We start from the raw sequence: 18,434 nt of genomic DNA, 5'->3' as shown, positions 1-18,434 counted from the left end.
TAGGAACCGAATGCCGATCGACGCCCCTGGCGAATATGCATCACCGGTGTTTCCCTGATTATCCGTTCACGTATACGTACCTAGGTACTCTATGGTTCTGGAATCGACGTCAACCTACGATCACGTACTTGGTTATCTATAACTGCGAAGTGCCTCGCTACCGACGTACGTTTTTTTTTTTTTTTTTTTTTGCAAATTGAATGAATTTTCGCCGGGTCGAAGGTCGGGAATAAATTGAGCCAATGAAAATTCTGACGCGAGCGCGTCTGGTCGTCGACGGGATACGGACATCGAATGGTGCGTCGCAACGACGATTTTAGTTTTCGCGAGTAACCGGATAGCCTGTTGCGAACGAACAGTGTCGGTCTCTCCACATATCCAGGAAAGTTTGTACGCTGTTAGGTAACCGACGGTTTGAGTAACACACGGTTGGCTAATCGCGTAAAAGTATAGAGAGGGAAGAGGGGAAATACATCGGAGAAGAGTGGAGGAGAGGAAGAGGGAGGAGGAGTTTGATTGGATGGTTTAAGAGACGACCTCGAGTTCCCACGGAGATATCCGTCTCATCTACACCAATTCCGAACATAAACGTTTTCCGCGAAACGGAGACGACGCGAAACAGGAAGAGATAAAAAGGGACAGAGACAGAGAGAGAGAGAGAGAGAGAGAGAAAGAGGAACGAGAATAATATACGTCACAAAACAAGAAACGAGGGAGAATTTTAAAAGAGTATAAAATCAAGAGGCCTTGTTTAAACCCGATCGAGAGTGAGCTTGAGCTTTCTCTCGTTCCTTTCCTTTTTTTTCGCTCTTTCATTTTCTTTTTTCTCCCCCTTTTTTCCTTTTTCCTTTTTATTTTTTTTTTATTACTTCACCCCTGTGCGAGACAGCTGCGAAACTCGAGAGGATCTTGTCTGAAAATTTCTTTATTCCATAACCCTCACTTGTTGCTTCGCGGTCTGCGGCGCGAGGGAAAGAGAAGAGAAGAGAAGAGAAGAGAAAGGGAAAAGGGTAGGAACGAGGGAGGGAGGAAAACCCTGCAGGCAGCCGGCACTCTAGCCGCCTACCTTTACGCCGCGCCGCACACGTCGAGCGCGACCCCTGCATATACGAAAAGGGGTGTCTGTATAGTCGATGACTTTTTTCCCTTCCTTTTCCCCCCATCTACTATTTTTTCGCACCTCTACCGTCAAATTTCTCCGCCTTGATTCCTTCGATTCGTTAGATTTTTTTCGTTCTGAGTACAGGTACATATTTGCTGATATCACCGAGGGGGGGGGGAGGAAAAAAAAATTAATCAAATCGGACGAATACCTTTAGAAATTTCACTGAGATCCTTCGTAGCGCCAACTTTCCGACTGACCGGTAACGAATTTGCTCCGTCGAAGTAGCCGTGGGTAAATAGGGTGTAGGGTTTTAGGGGCACCAGGCAAACCTCCGACCTCATTTATTGACGTCAGCCGTTATTCCTCGGCGAATTAGTTTCGAATGGATTTCAAATGGTGGTCGATCGACCCATCCCTCGTCCTTGGAGATAATCAAACCGGACATACGTACGTACGTACGTTGCCGATACGGAGGCGAAAATCGTTCACCTGAAATCAATTGAAGAAAAAAAACAAGAAAGATAAGTTTTCGTTTCGAAGATCCAAAAAAGAAGGATGAAAAAATAATAAGTAAACGCGTGAGTGAGAGAGAGGAAAAAATGACGGGTATTAAACAACTGTTTTTTTTTTTTTTTTTTATCCGACCCGCACCCCCCGAATTTATGTACCCTGCTATACCACGTTTATTATCGGAAAATCTACAACTTTCATTTTCAATGGCACAGGTGGCTTTATCTATCCAACATTATCGTAGTATAGTTACAACTCCGCACACAAGGAAACACGTACAACAATAAAAAAAGGGGTTTGCGATACGACTGGGTATTATAGACGCCCTGAAGGTATGTTACCAGATAAAGAAGGGTGGCATAGGTTAATATATCTATACACACGTACGCGCACTATGTGCACATTTCCTTCCCTACGAGCCATACGTACACGGATGTAAAAGTACGGTGTTTATGTATGCGAAGTTCGTCGAGGGTGAAAGTGTAAGTAGTTTTAGTGGGTGTATACCGGGGGAAGTACAGTTATAGATAGGGTATTGGCGGGGTGTGTGGGAGAGCCGAAAAAAAAAAAAAAAAGAAGGGAAGAAAAAAATGTAAAAAGAAGAAGGAAAAAACCGGCAGGAGGAAAAGAATGAAGAAGAGAGTGACGGGCGAGAGAAGAGAAGAGAAGAGAGTCGGAGGTTCCGTAGGTGCGGAAGGACGTGGAGAAAGGGGTTTTGAAGGGTGGATGTTTGGTGCCACAATGGGTTAATGGAAAATCACTATCCGCTCCTGACGCGAGACGTGGGCAGAGATATGGTGATTCCCCGTGCAATTTATCCCTTTATCGCGTTTTCATCGCACAACCGTGCCCCCCCCTGCACCCCCAGACCCTTCGCTTCGCTTCTTCTTCACCTCCACCCTTCTTCCTTCCCCGGGTATTTCTACACCCTTGTTGCCGTTCGCCTAATCTCTCGGAGCGTCCCTTACACCGCCGAATCCGCCGGGTGTGAAACATCCCCGAAATTGCTTCGTTAGCATTGTTTCCAAAAAAAGCTTGTATCTTACACAGGCATGTGTACATCTAGGTATGTGAGCGGAAATTTTTTTCTTTAGCAATTTTCTTCGTTCCTAACGTCGAAATTCGATCAATTTTTTTGCCAACGTTCTCAGTTATTCGATACGAGTTCTGAGGCGGATTTTAATTCATCGATTGGATACATTTGCCGTCTGCGGTTACTCAAATCTCGTTGTAGATTTCCGCAGTCGAAATTTTCAAATATTTTTCCCAAGCTACAGAGTCACCCGTGGAATGTAGAGGAGACGAAAAAGAAACTGGCCAATAGATGAGAGAAGAACTATAATAGATAAAAACCAACTTAGGGAGTTCGGATAATTATAATTGAACCGTAAATCTTCGAGTTTATCACTTGACCCAATTCGATAAGAATATCTAACGACGAAGACTCCACCAAAGCCATTAATATTAGCTATATTTTCATAAATTTTCTTACACAAATATTTTCGATATAGATAGCTGGAGAATTATTCCTTCGTACCGACTCAATCGCGGTTGACCTATATGCCTGTAAGTAGTTCCGTATAAAAACGTAAATCTTTGTTTTATTCATTCGCTGTTTAGTTACTTTTTTTCTCATTCAAAGAGTGGAAAAAAGAGAAGATTCTATGTGTACGTCGTCGATTATGATCTCCGTACGATTGGTCGTAGTTCCAAGCGATAACTAAACGCGCTTCGTATCCTACGTGTTTCAATTTATAATTCAAAACTTGCACTCGGATATTATAATTTTATTTCGATTATTTTTTTATTCAAATTATGAAAATTTTCCATTTCGCATTCGACTCGAATCTGATAGCGCGGATATAGACGCAGTGTTTTTCATCACGCGCAATACTATTTGCAAATTCTACTCCGCACCAACGGAACACCGAGGCTCTCGTATTTGAGTCAATGGAATATTTATGGACACGAAAGACTCTCGGCTCATCAAAATGCACTTCGCTAAAAATAAATAAATGAATAAACAAATAAATGAATAAATGAATGAATAAAATTATTATGTACAGGTACGCTAACCTCTGGATATCTACATGTGTGACATTCCCAAACCGAACTTGAGGGACTTTTTTTTGACGCAATATTTTATTATTGAACCGGTTATTATTACTAAGGACGAACATACTCTTACCAATTATTTGTAGAATTTTTTTTACATCGAATTAAAAATTACCAAGCCAAAAAAACGACGTGCTTGAGATTTTTTGCAAAATTCCTGCCAAAATTTAACAATTTTTTTTCATCGAGTGAACTATGGTATTCTTATACCTATATTTTGCTCTGAGAAATCCAAAATTAATAGCAAAATCGATCTATCTTTTGTGTTCCTGAGAACAAAATACGTAAGAAAAGCGTGTTAACCCAATTAAAAGAATGATTTATTTTTTGCTTAAAAATCGATTTTTTTTTTTGGTTTTTCGAGAGTAATCTCACGTATAATCAGCTCAGGAATCCAAATCTGAAAGCCAAAATCATCTACTCATGCAATCGATCGAGTAATCATCAATTGTTCGCTGTTGGAAGCAGAAAAATTATGACATATCGATTGGTTTTAGTCGTAGACCCACTTTGAATCATAGCAATCCATGCATGGGTCGAAATATTCGAATTTCTCAATTCACCAGCAAGCCCGAGCTTTGCTGGAGTCAGCGTAGCAAGCGGCGTAGCGCTTTGTTGTGAGACGTCACCTTGGGGGCTCAGCAGAGGTGACGCCTCAAAACAAACCGCTCGCCCGTGGGGCTACCTGACTCCAGCTAAGCTCGGCCTTACTGGTAAATTGAATAATTCGAATATTTCGACCCATGCATGGATTGCGATAACTCAAAGTGGGTCTACGACTAAAACCAATCGATATGTCTTATAATTTTTCTGCTCCCAACAGCGAATAATTGATGATTACTCGATTGATTGCTCTTGAAGAACCAAAAAAAAATTCGATTTCTGAGCAAAAAATAAATCATTTTTTTAATTGGGTTTAATATGCTTTTCTGACGTATTTTGAACTCAGGAATCCGAATCTGAGAGAAAAATTGACCTATCTCTGAAATTGACCGAGTTATCGCCAATTTTCATCTTTTTGGGGTCAAAAATGAAAAATTGATATTTTAGCCTATTTTTATGTAATTTGAGCTCAGGAGTCCGAATCCGAGAGAAAAATTGATCTATCTTAAAAAATAACCGAGTTATCCTCATTTTTTCGCATTTTTTACCATAAAAATAGAGATATCTCGTAGGGAAAAAATCGTAGCTCAATTTGGACGACGGATTCGTGTTTCTGAGGTCAAAATACATAAGAAAAGTGCCATACGATCAATTTCAAAAAATAAAAATTTTTCGCCAAAATTTGAGATTTTTCCAAGGGGTACCCCTTACGATTTTTTCAAATTTTGGCCAAAAATTTTTATTTTTTAAAATTGATCGTATGGCACTTTTCTTATGTATTTTGACCTCAGGAACACGAATCCGTTGTCCAAATTGAGCTGCGATTTTTTCCCTTCAAGATATCCTCAAATTTGTACCAAAAAATGCGAAAAAATGAGGATAACTCGGTTATTTTTTAAGATAGATCAATTTTTCTTCTAGATTCGCATTCCTGAGCTCAAATCACATTGAGATAGACTAACAAATCAATTTTTTATTTTTGACCCCAAAAAGCTGAAAATTGGCGATAACTCGGTCAATTTTGTAGATAGATCAATTTTTCTTCCAGATTCGAATTCCTGAGATCAAAATACGCCAGAAAAGCATATTAAACCCAATAAAAAAAATGATTTATCTTTCGCTCAAAAATCGATTTTTTTTTTCGGTCCTTCAAGAGTAATCTCGCGTATAAACAGCTCAGAAATCCAAATCTGAAAGAAAAATTGATCTATCCACAAAATTGATCGAGTTATCGTCAATTTATTGCTCCAAAATACCGGTGGGATAAAACGGCGGTCACAGGTTGATGGATAAAACCATGTAGTACATAAATTATATACCTTCGCGTACATACGAAACGAATAGTTAGTTCCCGTTTCTATTACACCACGCGCACATACGCCCGTGCACATAAATAAATGTGCATAAATGTGAGATACAGAGATACAGATAAAGAGAGACCACGAAGGCGGACAACGACCATTGGAGTACGAAGAGCGAAGTGTTGGTATTACACGGAGTCGTCGTTTCCATCTAACTTCCGGTTTGCCTTCGACAGAGCAAGTTTTAATTCCACCCTCGTCGTGGGGTTGTGTGACATGAGGAGTTAGCCGCAAGCTCTGTGACCCGCAGCGGTAACACGACCGCGATATACCTATACCCGACCCTATGTACTACCTACACGCCGTATCCGTAGGAAAAGAGACACGGACACGTGGAACTCCATAGCGATGTATAATAGAGGGATGCGTTCTATTCCCGCCGAGCAATAAGTTAGCTAATTAGTTCCCCCCTGCGGCCCCGTCCCTTTCTCACCTTTTACTTGTTCCTCCGTCTCACATCGATCTCCCACCCACCCTAATACACCACCGAACGCAGGCGGGGATGAATTAGCTAATGAATTTTCCCAACTCAACATTATTTTAATCGTAATAATTAACCCTTCCATTCGTCATACCTGAGACGAGTGGATAGAAGTGAGATGAGGAAGCTGGAGGAGGAGGGGGAAGAATTTTTCAACCCCCTTCCCCCCACTCACCGTCTCCCTCGTTACCCCGGCACGTGCGAGAGCTCAGGTGATACCGGCGATGAATATGAAAAATTGGGGTAGCTGAATGTCGGGCTCTTAATTCGATCAGAATTAATAAGATATCGCAAGTTTGAACGTAGCTGCTGGTGGTAAATCACCGGTGTCCCCGTGGGATATCGATCGTGAATCGGTGGGGGGTACGAGTAAAAGAGTAAAAGTGGAAACCGGAATCGGGCTCGGGTATATATACTGTATCACACATGTGTGTGCGCGATACGGAAGCTGTTGCAGTTGATCTATATTTGCGAGCCGTTTCGATATCTCGAAAGTGCAATATAAGACGAGGGTTTGGAGTCGGAGGGAGTGGGAATAGAAGGAGAAGTGACGGGGGCCCCTAACTTCTCCCCTCGACTAACATTCATATTTCAAAAGGCTCGCTACACCGGCACGCCCTACAGGAAAGGCGGGCACCCGTCGACTGTAGCACATATATATTTATGAGATATAATATACTTATGTACAAGTCGGGTATACCTACATAGGCCGATCGGCATTCTTGGAATTAGATACACTGCATTATCGAAATTGGTGAATCGATTTGCCGGTGCTAATACGGTATCTGCTATGATTACCCCTCGGTAAACTATAAATATCTTTTCGCTGCGTGAAATTTTTTTTTTTTCCTTTTTTTTTTTCCCCCCTCTTTTCCACGCTTCGATATTCCTCGCGAAGAACGTACGTTTTCTTTTTTTCCCCACGTGGTACGACCTCAACACGTCCCATTAAGAAATTTTGTCGACCTTGCACGTTAATTATCTTCTTTGGTCGCGTGCGCGTGTAAATTCTATACGTATATCTAAAACCGATGCAACGAAATTCTTTCACCGGGGAGCCGAGAGTGTTTTATGCGAGATAAAAAGAAATCGCAAAAAAAAAAAATAAAGAACCGACAAAAGAGAGAATGAGAATAAAAAATTGCACCCGACTACGTGGCACGCTGCTTTTTACTTTATTGCATAAAATCTATTTCAAGCTTCCCCGGCACCTGGGGGGGGGGAGGGGGGCGAGGGTGGGCGCAGAAATTATCTTCAAAGTCTGCACCTGAAGCTCCGCGAAGTGTCGAGACCCGCGGAACGTCGACATCGACGTAAACGTCGTCGCGACGTCCGACGTCTTTACGCGCACGTTCAGCCCACAGGGATTTTTCGAGGAGTCGACGCCGATTCGGAACCTCGAAATTCACCTCTGGTTGAATAATTTTTGACCGACCCCCGAAATTCGAATCGAAGCGATTCGCGAATACCTGGTAATAATTTGGGCACCGTATCTACAGCTTGCGAGAAAAAAAATCGACAGTTCGAAATGAATAAATGAAGCGAGGATCACGAGTGTCGCGAGAATAAATTCTGCTACGTGCAGTTCTAACGAATATAAATCAGGATCTTTTTGAATGATTTCTTGGTTTCCTGTTTCCGTCGAATGAAATCGACTAGCCTGCAGACCCCGTAAAAAGGGACGACCATGTCGCACCTTTTTACTGGAAAAAAAAGAAAGGGGGAAAAAATATTTTTAAGGAATATAAACGAGCCACGTACCGCCTTCATTCAACCCAGCCACACTCACGCAAGATCCCGAAAAAATAATTGACCGTCGAAAAAAACTATTAGTTTCAATAAAGGGGCGCGCGTAGGTACGTATACGTACGTACGTACGCCGGCGGTAGGACCAATGAGCGTAAAACTCTTTGAATATATCGTAATGGTTTTTCGCTTCCCGAAAAAAAAATTTCTCTTACCACGGAAACGAAAATAAACCCATATTCACCGAGCGGGGGGCAAAGGTAAAAGGTAATAGAGAGTGGGCGGCGAGGCGGAGGTGGTCCTTAATTTTAATTTCCATTTCGGGGCCTCCACCCCCCCCATTTCCCCCGACATAACGCCGTCTCGAGACGGCTGCTGTATCTCCTTGTAACCTGACAGTTTTCTCATTTAAGCCAAGATTAGTACGCGCATACCGGCGTTTCCCGCGGGTTTTCACTCTTTCCCACATCCGGTGGCTCTGGCAAAACATGACGCAGTTTTCGTCGGATGGGGTGATAACGTCGGGGGTCGGGAAGATCAAGTTCCGCGTACCATTACCGCGTATAATTTTCCAGCGGAGTTTGCTAGAATTAATACGGCGGGTCGAAGAAATCCGCGAAAACTCACGGTGCGGATTTTGACGGGGGCGAGTCGATGCCCCGCGTGTGCTGCATGGATACGATCTAGGTACCGGAAAAATGTCGACAAAAAGTACTTGCCCGCGACTGTACGGAAACCCAATTTAGACTGCGGTCGACTAATCCTATCCTCTCCACTATCGGTACGATTCCCCACCGCCACCCCTCCCCCTCCCCCTCCCCTCTCCTCCCCTCTCCTCTCTGCCCCGTTCAATCCCCCGCAGGGGATTCAAACCGCGATGAACATGCGAAATGGAGTAAAAGCGAATGAGAAAAAGAGACGAGACCGGGAGAGAAACGAGAGCGGCAAATAATTATTTTTAATCCCTAAAATTAATTCCACAAACCACCAGCTTTTTCGTTTCACTTTTTTTTGCTTTTGTCTTCCCTGTTGTTTTTTTGGTTTTTTTTTCCGATCCTTTTTCTCCGTCATTTTCCTCTAACCCGCGCATCGTTGCCCGTCAATCTGGTCGCCGCTGCACCGGTACCGGCTTAATCAACTATACCGCCGATTTTAAAAACGGAATATTTTCAATCCAAAAGCAAAAGTAAAACAACTTTCTCCTCTTTTTTTTTTTTATCGCATCATTTCTATCAGAAAATTTTACTTCATTATCCAATCTACCGTGCTCTCGATAACTCATTGATCTATGATTAAAAAAATTCATTCGTTGAGTGTCATAATTTCACGAATCAAAAATAAATTTTATCATTTTTTTGCTTTTTTGCTCTTTGAATCTCAAAAAAAAAAAAGGAATATTCTCGCAGTGGACGCTGAAGCTGTTATTTCCGTGTGAAAAATACCTAGGAATAGAGTAAGAGGATTTTTATACGTGCACATGGGTATATAGATGTATACGTTATACACGGAGAGTCGGTTATATTTTCGGGCTCACGATTCACTTAACAGATTAAAACTTGCGGATGCTGCGGCAGCGCGACGGCAGGGGGGCGGGGCGCAACGAAAACGTCTGGGAGATTTGAACCGAGCCGCGGTTGCGGACGAGTGACGAGAAGAAAAAGATGAAGAGGATATATATATATGAGAGTTTGGTCTGGTATGACGTATAGAATATATGCTATTATTATACCCACTTCGCGTATATACCTGAGCTATAGGTTATTGAAAATATTTGAAATAACAATTAAGACGTTCGACTGAAAGCGTTTTTCTGTACGTTCAACTTTAACCCCGGTCGTTCTCGGGCCGCTGCGATTTTCACAATTTTTACCAATTCCACATCATTTTCTCCGTTCTATCAATACAACCCCATCTCCTTCGCCAACTTCCAACGCCCGATATCCAATTTATAGTTTTCTCACTGCCTCCTCTCTCCTGTGTACGTACTATATTCAACTTTTATCCAATTTTATATCGTAAATAAATTACAATATCAACATGCTGTTGCAACTCGCACTGCGCTTCTCTTTTTCTCTCCTTCTTGACTATTTTTCCGTTTTTTTTGTTTTTTTTTTCTATAATCATTCTTCGATATACAATTATTATTTTTTTTTCTCATTCTATTATTCATCCCCTATAAATAAGTTAACACATCGCATGTATTTTCGCAATTTTCTAAAATAACGAAGAAAAGGTAGACGACGGGGGCGGGGTGGTTGGGTGCAAAATTTCCGGGCAAGAATTACAATATTCATGTGTTTGATTTTTTGCTTTTGGAAAGCCGCGCGCGGAACCCGGTTACTCCTGCACAGCCGTAGTTCCGTGGTGGGGGTGGGGGGTAGAGGAGGTCGGAGAGTTCGAAGGGAGTCCCGGAAGCTCGGAATCCCCGGATGTTCCGCATCACTAAAATATTCCGTAATCTGACGGGCTAACGAGCCATCGTTGTTGCCTTCTATTCCAAACCTGATCTATATTTTACAAAAATGTCCGTATACCTGAACGAAAAATTTGTTTTTTTTTTCCGAGCATACACGTTCCCAAAATCTATAAAACACGACGCGATTCCGATATGAAAAAAAAAGAATGAGACAAACGTTATCAAACGTGTGAAGATAATTGATCGGTCGAAATGAACGGAAATGGGAGAGAATGAAAAAAGTAAGTCGAGAGGGGGGAAAAAAAAAAAAATAGGTGGTAATTCGTTTGAGCTATAAAACTCTCTGGAGAGCGTAATCACGATAGAGGAAGGAGTAGAGTCGGCGTTTCGGATGACCCTAGAGGTTGAGGGCAGGTTGTCCTAATTACAGTAGCATAATGGACGTAACTGTACAACACCCGACATACCATTTGACAATTTAATAATATTCGCCGGGCTCCCACCCAACGGGGATATTTCCAGCGGCGTTTGCCTGGTTGAAACCGCGACCCCGAAATACTCTCGGACACGTAAGGGTGACTAATTAAATTCAGTGCCATTGCCGAGAATGCCTGACGTGCCTCAACGTCCGCACTGTACACGTCGAGAGTCCTTCTCTTCCGAGGAACGTGGTCAGCAGGTAGCACAGGCGTCTCGGGTTTTTCCCAACACAGTTTGTCCCCTTCTCGTCCTCGGTCCGTCGCGACGCCATTAACGCCACGTTACATGACCTCAACAACAACCACCGGCGAACATCTCGTCGCCTTACCTACGCCACCCCGAAAGAAAACCCTTCCACATTTTCTGTTGCACGTGCAAAACTTGAGGAGCCAACCAATCGACCGACTGCCGCAACCCGCGTCGTTTTCCATAGTTTCTTCGAATATTTGTTCGCATTTTTTTTTTTTTTCTCTCTCTATACAAATTTATTTGTACATAAACGTTAGAACGGCGGAAGATTTACGCGCTATTAGAATCCGAGTAACTACCCCGAGCGCTTGAGCTTGTTGCGGTTGGGATTTCAAATCTGGAGTATAAATAATGTTGAACATTTTGCGGGGCGCGTAACCAGAACGAACCTCGCACATACGTGTGGATAGGGATGAAAATAGGGGTCAGGGGTGGTGGCTTCGAGACTAGATGTACCTACGTATAGGTGTGTATGTGTGCGTACATATGTATACAGGTGTATGTATATATATATATATATATATATATATATATACGTATAATATACAAGCGTGCTGTTTCGGTATTTATGCGAGGCATCAGCATATTAAATTGCTCCGCGTTAAAACTGACTCTGCCCTGGCTACTCCTAAAACGGCAAAAAGCTTTTACACAATATTAAATTTTCGTAGCTAGCTGCTACTTGCTCTCTTCTTTCCCGCCTCCGAACCGCGAGGATGATAAAAAAATTAAAAAACGAAACAGAAATAAGAAAAAAAAACCATAGAAAAAAAAAACCCAAGAGAGAATACTGTACACGTTCTTTATCCTCCTTTACGCGTGCACGCATCTCCCCTGCATGTACATAAGTATATGGACGAGGTACCGAGATAAAAAAAAAAAAGAAATGTACAAAATTTCAACTAGATTTTACGCATTAGTTACACCAGAACTCAGAGAAATTCTCTTCCAACAACGTCGTTATAATTCGCGGCGAGGGAAGAAAAAAAAAAATATCGGCTCAGAAAATAGCGAGGAAAAAAAAAAGCCGGCAGGAGCTATGTACGCGCGTACTTATGTGACGCCGAACAATATGATATACAATTTTCTCCCTACTGGCCCCGCCTTCTCCCGTCCCTGAGAAAAAACCACATTTCCCTTTGGGTACGGGATCGTAAATCGAAAGGAGAGACGGAAATGAATTTTTTTATTCCCGCGATCGGGTACCGATAATTCGCCGGTCTCCGCGATTTTTTTCATCCCCCGTAATCCAGCGGCAAAAGCTCGCGAAACGTGCGCGCGGCTTACACCGCCCCGAAGCTACGCGTTTCGGCGAAAAAAAAATTGCGCCCTATTTTATTCAGCTGTTTTCATTCGCGTTATCGAAACTTGCGTCGTACGAATCGACCGCCGTATTCGAAAGAGATCGAGGCCTCCCCGGTACCGGTGTTACGATTGCTTTGCTCGGAATCGTAGCGCATGCAGGGGGGGGTTCGGGGGGGGTGGTTTCGGTATAGGTGGTAATAAGCCACAGAGCTACACTATACGTGTATACGAAACCCCCGAGTGGCGTCGTTACGTATGACATAGTTTGCTAAACATTCCGAAATAGTTTGTCGAACAATTTTGCGCAGTATTTTGCCTTTGCACACCGCAGAGCGAAGGTTGTACACGTACCTTATACGCTGTACCGCGGAGTAGGTATACGTACACACACGGGGATAGCTGGTCGGCCGGGTGTAGCGAGAAGAAATAAGAAATTAGATTAAAAAATAAAACGGAAAGAATTACTGCGGCTAAATAGAGCGCGAAATTCATTAACCTATCCGGCGAATTTCAACGGCCTCGTGTCGCGCGTTCGTCGTTTTTCGTAACGACGAATTCGGAAGGAAAGAATGGAAAAGAGAACTGCAACGCGGAGACGAGACACGAGGCGAGAAATACCTAGGAACGAGCGAAGCGTGCCAGCGAACAGGGAAGTGGCGTTGGTTACGAAAAGTTCTGTAAAAGTAGATCCGTGCGATGCGCTGATCCCTTTCTGATCACCACACCCGACTACGGTCAAATGAGATTGCGATCCAATTAAAAGTCCTGCGCGAAAAGGTGGCCAGAATCCCGAATCCGGAATCCCGAATTTGGGAATCGCGGGGAGGAAACAAAAAAATCCCCGTACGGTAGCCCCGTGTAGAAAAAAAAAACAAAAAAAACGGGAGGAAGTAGAACGGGGGAGAAAAAAAGCGCGAGGGAAACCTAAAAACTAATTTTCTTTCCCGAGTTGCCACTGGTTTTCCGAGTGCTCCGGAATAACCGGCTCCGACTCGATATATTAGAACCGCGGAAACCTAGCTGGGGATGATCATCGTCGAAACGACGGTAAAATATTGCGAAAAATATTTCCGGCTATACCGAGACAATCCGCGGGGTCAAAAAACCCCCAGCGATGCCCAAACGCCACGTCGGATCTGGCGGTCGGTTTTTTTTTTCACAGTCATTATTCACAGGGCGAATAGCTTTCGATTTTATTCCCGATCAATCGATAATCGAGCGGTTGGTATTCGGAGAATTTTCTTTTCCTCTGGTACGAAACGAGCGACAATTTTTCCGATCAATCTCGGACTGCTTCCTTTCAGCCCTTCCAAGGTCATCGTGAATAAGGTAACAATTTTGCTCCGTACAACAAGACGAAGCGCGACCTTTGCGGCAAGAGAAGCGACGATGTTTTACGTCATCAGCGCAATCCCAGCTCGCCATAGAAATAAACAGAACTATAAAGCTCGTCCCCGGATTACATCCCTCCCGCCCCCCTACTGCTCTCATTTATTTTTTCACCTCCACCCAACTCTTTATCACGTCTGCTTCGCTTCCTCTCCGACCGTCTGTCCAACCCTCCGATCCCCGCAGTCGTCGTTCAAGTTCCACGAAGGCGGTTGCTTTCTATCCACCCTGTTCCTCCCCTTGTTTACTCGAGCTTACGGCCCGCCGAATGGCGGGTTATTTTTTACGCAGAAATCAGACAATCACGGAGACCCCCTCGAGTAGCCTGCGAATACGGTTGCGGTACCGAGAAATATGTCTCGCCGAATTTTAAACGTCTCCCGAATCCTCGAAGAGATGATCGGGACCGATCGACCGATATCGTCGTCGGTACGTTTCGACGGAGTTTCTAAGGCGCACACGCGTCGGATTACCTTCCGAGAATGACCTAAGCTTCGTCCTCGCGTCGGTGGTAAATTGGCACGAGAGAAGGGGGCGAAGAATCTTGCGAAGCGAGCAACGCGTTGAAAATTAACGGGCCAGTTGGCGAACCGAAGGGTCGGGTAAACGAGTTGTCACTCTGACGTGGCAGGGTCGCCAACGAGTGGCCCAATGTAATTTAAAGAAGAAACCAACTTCACTTCCTCTCCTTCTTCGCCGGCGGAGCTGTGTATTTTTTTTTTTTTCTTTCTTCTCCTCTCTTATTTTATTATTTCTTCTTTTTTTTTCATTCTTACTATCAACTTCTTCTTCTTCTCTTAGCTTCCTAGAGTTATCTTCTTTTTTCTATCTCCTTTTTGCCCGAGCTTTTATCCTTCGCCTCTCCGTCGATCCGAACGAACGTACCACCGCCTCTCTCTCTCTCTGTGTGTGTGTGTGCGCGAAAATAAGGAAGAGGAGGTGAAAACTTCCAACGGTTTACAATTCCGCCCGCATAGGCCACCGCGGGTCTTATTTGACTTCGCGAGGCTTCCTCCCCCCTCCCCCGGTGCGGTTCCATTCGCCGCTCGTTGCGTCGTAGAATTTTATTTCGCCGCCTTCTTACCCGTTCCCCCATTTTCCAACGCCGGTACCTTCCCCGCTTTTCCTCTCCTCCGCCGCTTTTCCTCCCCCGCCCCCTCCCTCGAACCCCCGTCGAGCAACGAGACTTGCACTCCAACTCCTCACAATAACTCGTGCGCGTTACTTTAATCGACGAAACCACCTCTACCGTTGTCGCTGTACCTATACGACCACCGCCACGTCCCGCGATCGTTGAACTTAGATAAGCAGACTGATCCACGGGACATTTATCACCGTCCTTTCCGGCGGACTCGCAACTTCCTCAAACGTAGCGGCGAGTCAACTCGAACCAACGAAACACGATAATTAAGGATTCCCTGCTATGTCGAAACTAACGACACTATGATTACACGCATTTCTATGGTCTGAGACCCGGAACACACCGCTGCGAAATACGAAGATATATTTTCTATTTCCTTTACTTTTTTTTTTTTTAACGAATTAAAATTCTTTACCGTTTTCATCCTCAAGGAGAACTTGGCGAGCAGGGGATTATCGTGGGTCTTTATCCCCCGTATGATGTACGAGATAAATATACAAGTAGAGGGAACAGAAATATTTCACGAATACACGTGAAGGGGTAGGTATGTACTCAGCTTAGTCGGAATACCGCAATGGGTGCGGTCTTGTTAATATAATTTTCCAAACAAACACTAATCCCCGATAAGCTGCGAGGAGTTCAAGGGTAGGAGTCGCGGGGAGGGGGGAGGGGGAGGGGTGGTATGATAAATAGCTTGCGGTGGGTGTAGTTGAATAAGCGGACGATGCAAGTGGTATAAATGAATCATTGGAAAAATGGAATAATTCCGAGGAATTTTTTATTTCCCAGCCAAAAGTGGGGTTTGGCTTGTGAAAAAAAAAAAAAAAGAAGAGGGAAGTAAGATGGGGTGTTTGCGAAAATAAAGAAGAAGGGAGGGGGAGGGATTGATGTATGAGATGTGGATTGCTCGCGTTGAACGAAGAAAAGCAGGTGCGAGAAAGAATTAATATGAAAAGAAAGTAGAAAATAAGTTGGGGAAAGCTAACTTCCGAATAACAACTCATGCCCCCGAAGTGGAGAAATACCATAGAAATGCAAAAATATCGGGGCATTCGCTTTTAATTAGGGATGAAAAATAATGTCATGGCGCCGTAATGGGAAGCCATTTTACTCGATAATTGAGCGAGTGAACACAAAATAAAATAATAATTATGAACGAGAAAGAGAAAGACAAAAAAACACACAGAAAGAACGAGAACGTCTGAAAAACAAACAATACAATTTGGACAGCGGCAGCAGTTCAAAGAGTGAGTCAGTTTTGAATTTTTTTTTCCCACCCCTCTTCTCCGCATCCCTCCAGCTCTTTTTATTTATTTATTTTTTTTTTATTCTTAACTGCAGGCAGGCAGCGAAGTAAAACGTGTGTAGTGAATAAATTTAAATTAACGATCCAATAAAGAATTAACTGATTACGGCGGCGCACGCGAAGGGGGTTGGAAAACCCTCCACGCTGCTTATCCCTTACCGGTTTTAAAAAACACGCAAAAAGAGTATTTAAAGGTTCTCTTACCTCCGCCGCGACGACCTTCGTTCGCCGCAGTTGACGTATCCCCCGCCGTTACACGTAGTTCTTAAAATTGATATTTATCGCCCCGAATTCCGGACCGAAAATTCTGTAAATAAAAAAGACAAGAAACGGAATTAGCATCAGGGGGGGATGTGAGACAGTGTACATTTTTATACGTGTGAATATGTTTTCAAAGTTGAAGAAAAAAAAGAAAAAAAAAAAAAAAAAATGGTTCAGCTAACGTTGGAAGAAGGCGCTGCTCGAAATAAAGTATTTTTCAAGCGTTTATTCTTTCGTCGCTCCGCATTTACCGTATAATAATAAGTGGCGATGTACGTACGGTACGGTACGGTACGGTACGTACGGCCACATGGGTAAACGTATACGGGGTGTGTAATTACGCCGAGGTTTACACCACTACGTACGTTACACACGAGTACCTACGCGGATACGATCCACCCACTTCGCGGAGTTTCCATAGCGCCTGCGAGGGGCAAGTTTGGTATTTCTTATTGTTCACCTTCGCCCGACGTACGTACGTACGTACCTCGCGGGGCATGTACGCGGACCCTCGAGCACCTTCAGCTGCACGGTGGTACTCGTCGTCCTCGCGAAAGCACATATGGAAAGATTTTATTCGTCACGTACGTAAATTTATTTATGCCTCGTGTATACATATACCGCGTCTATATTTACATACGTACCGACGATTCTACGTAACGAACGGCACACCTTGTAAAACGCGATAATTTTTCAGAAAAACTTGGCTAAATTTATTCAAAAACCAGCGGCTACTACCCAACGGCGAGAGGCGTGGTACGATACCCGTATAGATATGGGTCAATTGCAATGGAATATTTTATTCCTCCTGGCACGCGTTAAAATCCGAAGGAAGAAAAAATTTCCACATCGTCGCGACGCGTTGAAAAATTTACCGTCCAATTAATGCACCTCTGACCGATTCTGCCTTGCAATTTTCCAATTTTACACAGCGATATATGTATCACCTTCGCGATGAATACAACAGACGCAACCTACGCGTCGGTCTGCGTTCGTGAAATTTTACCCAACAGACCGAGGGCAAAAATACAAAATATCATTTTCTTTCCACAGAAACGCGGGTAAAAAGCTTTCGCGAGAAGAATTCTCGGGAATCCGTGAACCTTCTTCTACCCGCCCCTCCGCACGTGCTTTCGCAAGCTCCTAGTTAAATTATGTATTGCGGCTAAATTATTAAAAGCCGTTTATATATCACCTCGACCAACATTATTCTCGTATCATTTTTTATTTCTCTTCTTGTTTCTTTTTTTTTTTTTTTTTTTTCCCCCCCTCGTTTCACGCCATGGGTCTTTTCTTTCGTTTTTCCGTTTCCGATTCGACCCTTGAAAATATGCGTAGATGTGGAAAAACTTTTCGACAATTTTTTCGTATGTTCTACATACTTAATTTATTTTCTCGATTTTCTGATTACAGAATCGCACGCGAGCTGGGAAGAGTGGTGGACCTACGATGGGATTTCAGGTAGAATATAACATTTGATGCTATAGAAAAACATTGAAAATTCAAAATTCGGCAAAGAAAATACCGAAAGAGAAGGAAAAAAAAAATTATTTCTATAATGTTACCTCCGTGTCGGTGTACGTAAATATTAAATATCACTTTTTGTACCCCATATTACGAAAGGGTGGGATTTTTTCACCCTCGCCCCGAAAAGAGAAGAAAAGGAAAAAGGAGAGAGAAATTACAAAAAAAAAATCTTAATTTTCTTAATTTAAACTTACGATCCGCATATTATAATCGTGCATACCTACTGTACAGGAGAGAAAATTTTTAATCCCAACGTTGTTCTTTAATCTCCCTCCCTTATTTTTTCCTATTATTATAATTATTTTACTTTATACTTTTTTTTTTCAACCTCTTCATATTTTCACCGGACGTCGGTATTTTCGCATTCATTCTCCAAATTTTTCTCTCCTGTTTTCTCGTGTTTTTTTTTTTTTCATTTTTTTCGAAATTCTATTTAAGG

At 43.1% G+C, this 18,434-nt stretch overlaps 1 protein-coding gene across 2 annotated transcripts in view; it reads left to right on the top strand.

Moving 5' to 3' along the window:
• The window catches only part of LOC105689264 (carbonic anhydrase-related protein 10), a 63,480-nt gene that overhangs the window by 15,217 nt on the left and 29,829 nt on the right, over positions 1–18,434 (top strand). For both annotated transcript variants that reach the window (XM_048657837.1, XM_048657838.1), the window contains one exon: positions 17,882–17,929. In XM_048657837.1, the coding sequence (XP_048513794.1) occupies positions 17,882–17,929 (48 nt within the window). The remainder of the gene's footprint in view (positions 1–17,881; positions 17,930–18,434) is intronic.

This window comes from Athalia rosae, chromosome 7 (assembly GCF_917208135.1).
Source record: "Athalia rosae chromosome 7, iyAthRosa1.1, whole genome shotgun sequence".
NCBI classification, from domain to species: Eukaryota; Metazoa; Arthropoda; class Insecta; order Hymenoptera; family Athaliidae; genus Athalia; species Athalia rosae.
This window is presented reverse-complemented; position numbering and strand designations above follow the sequence as displayed.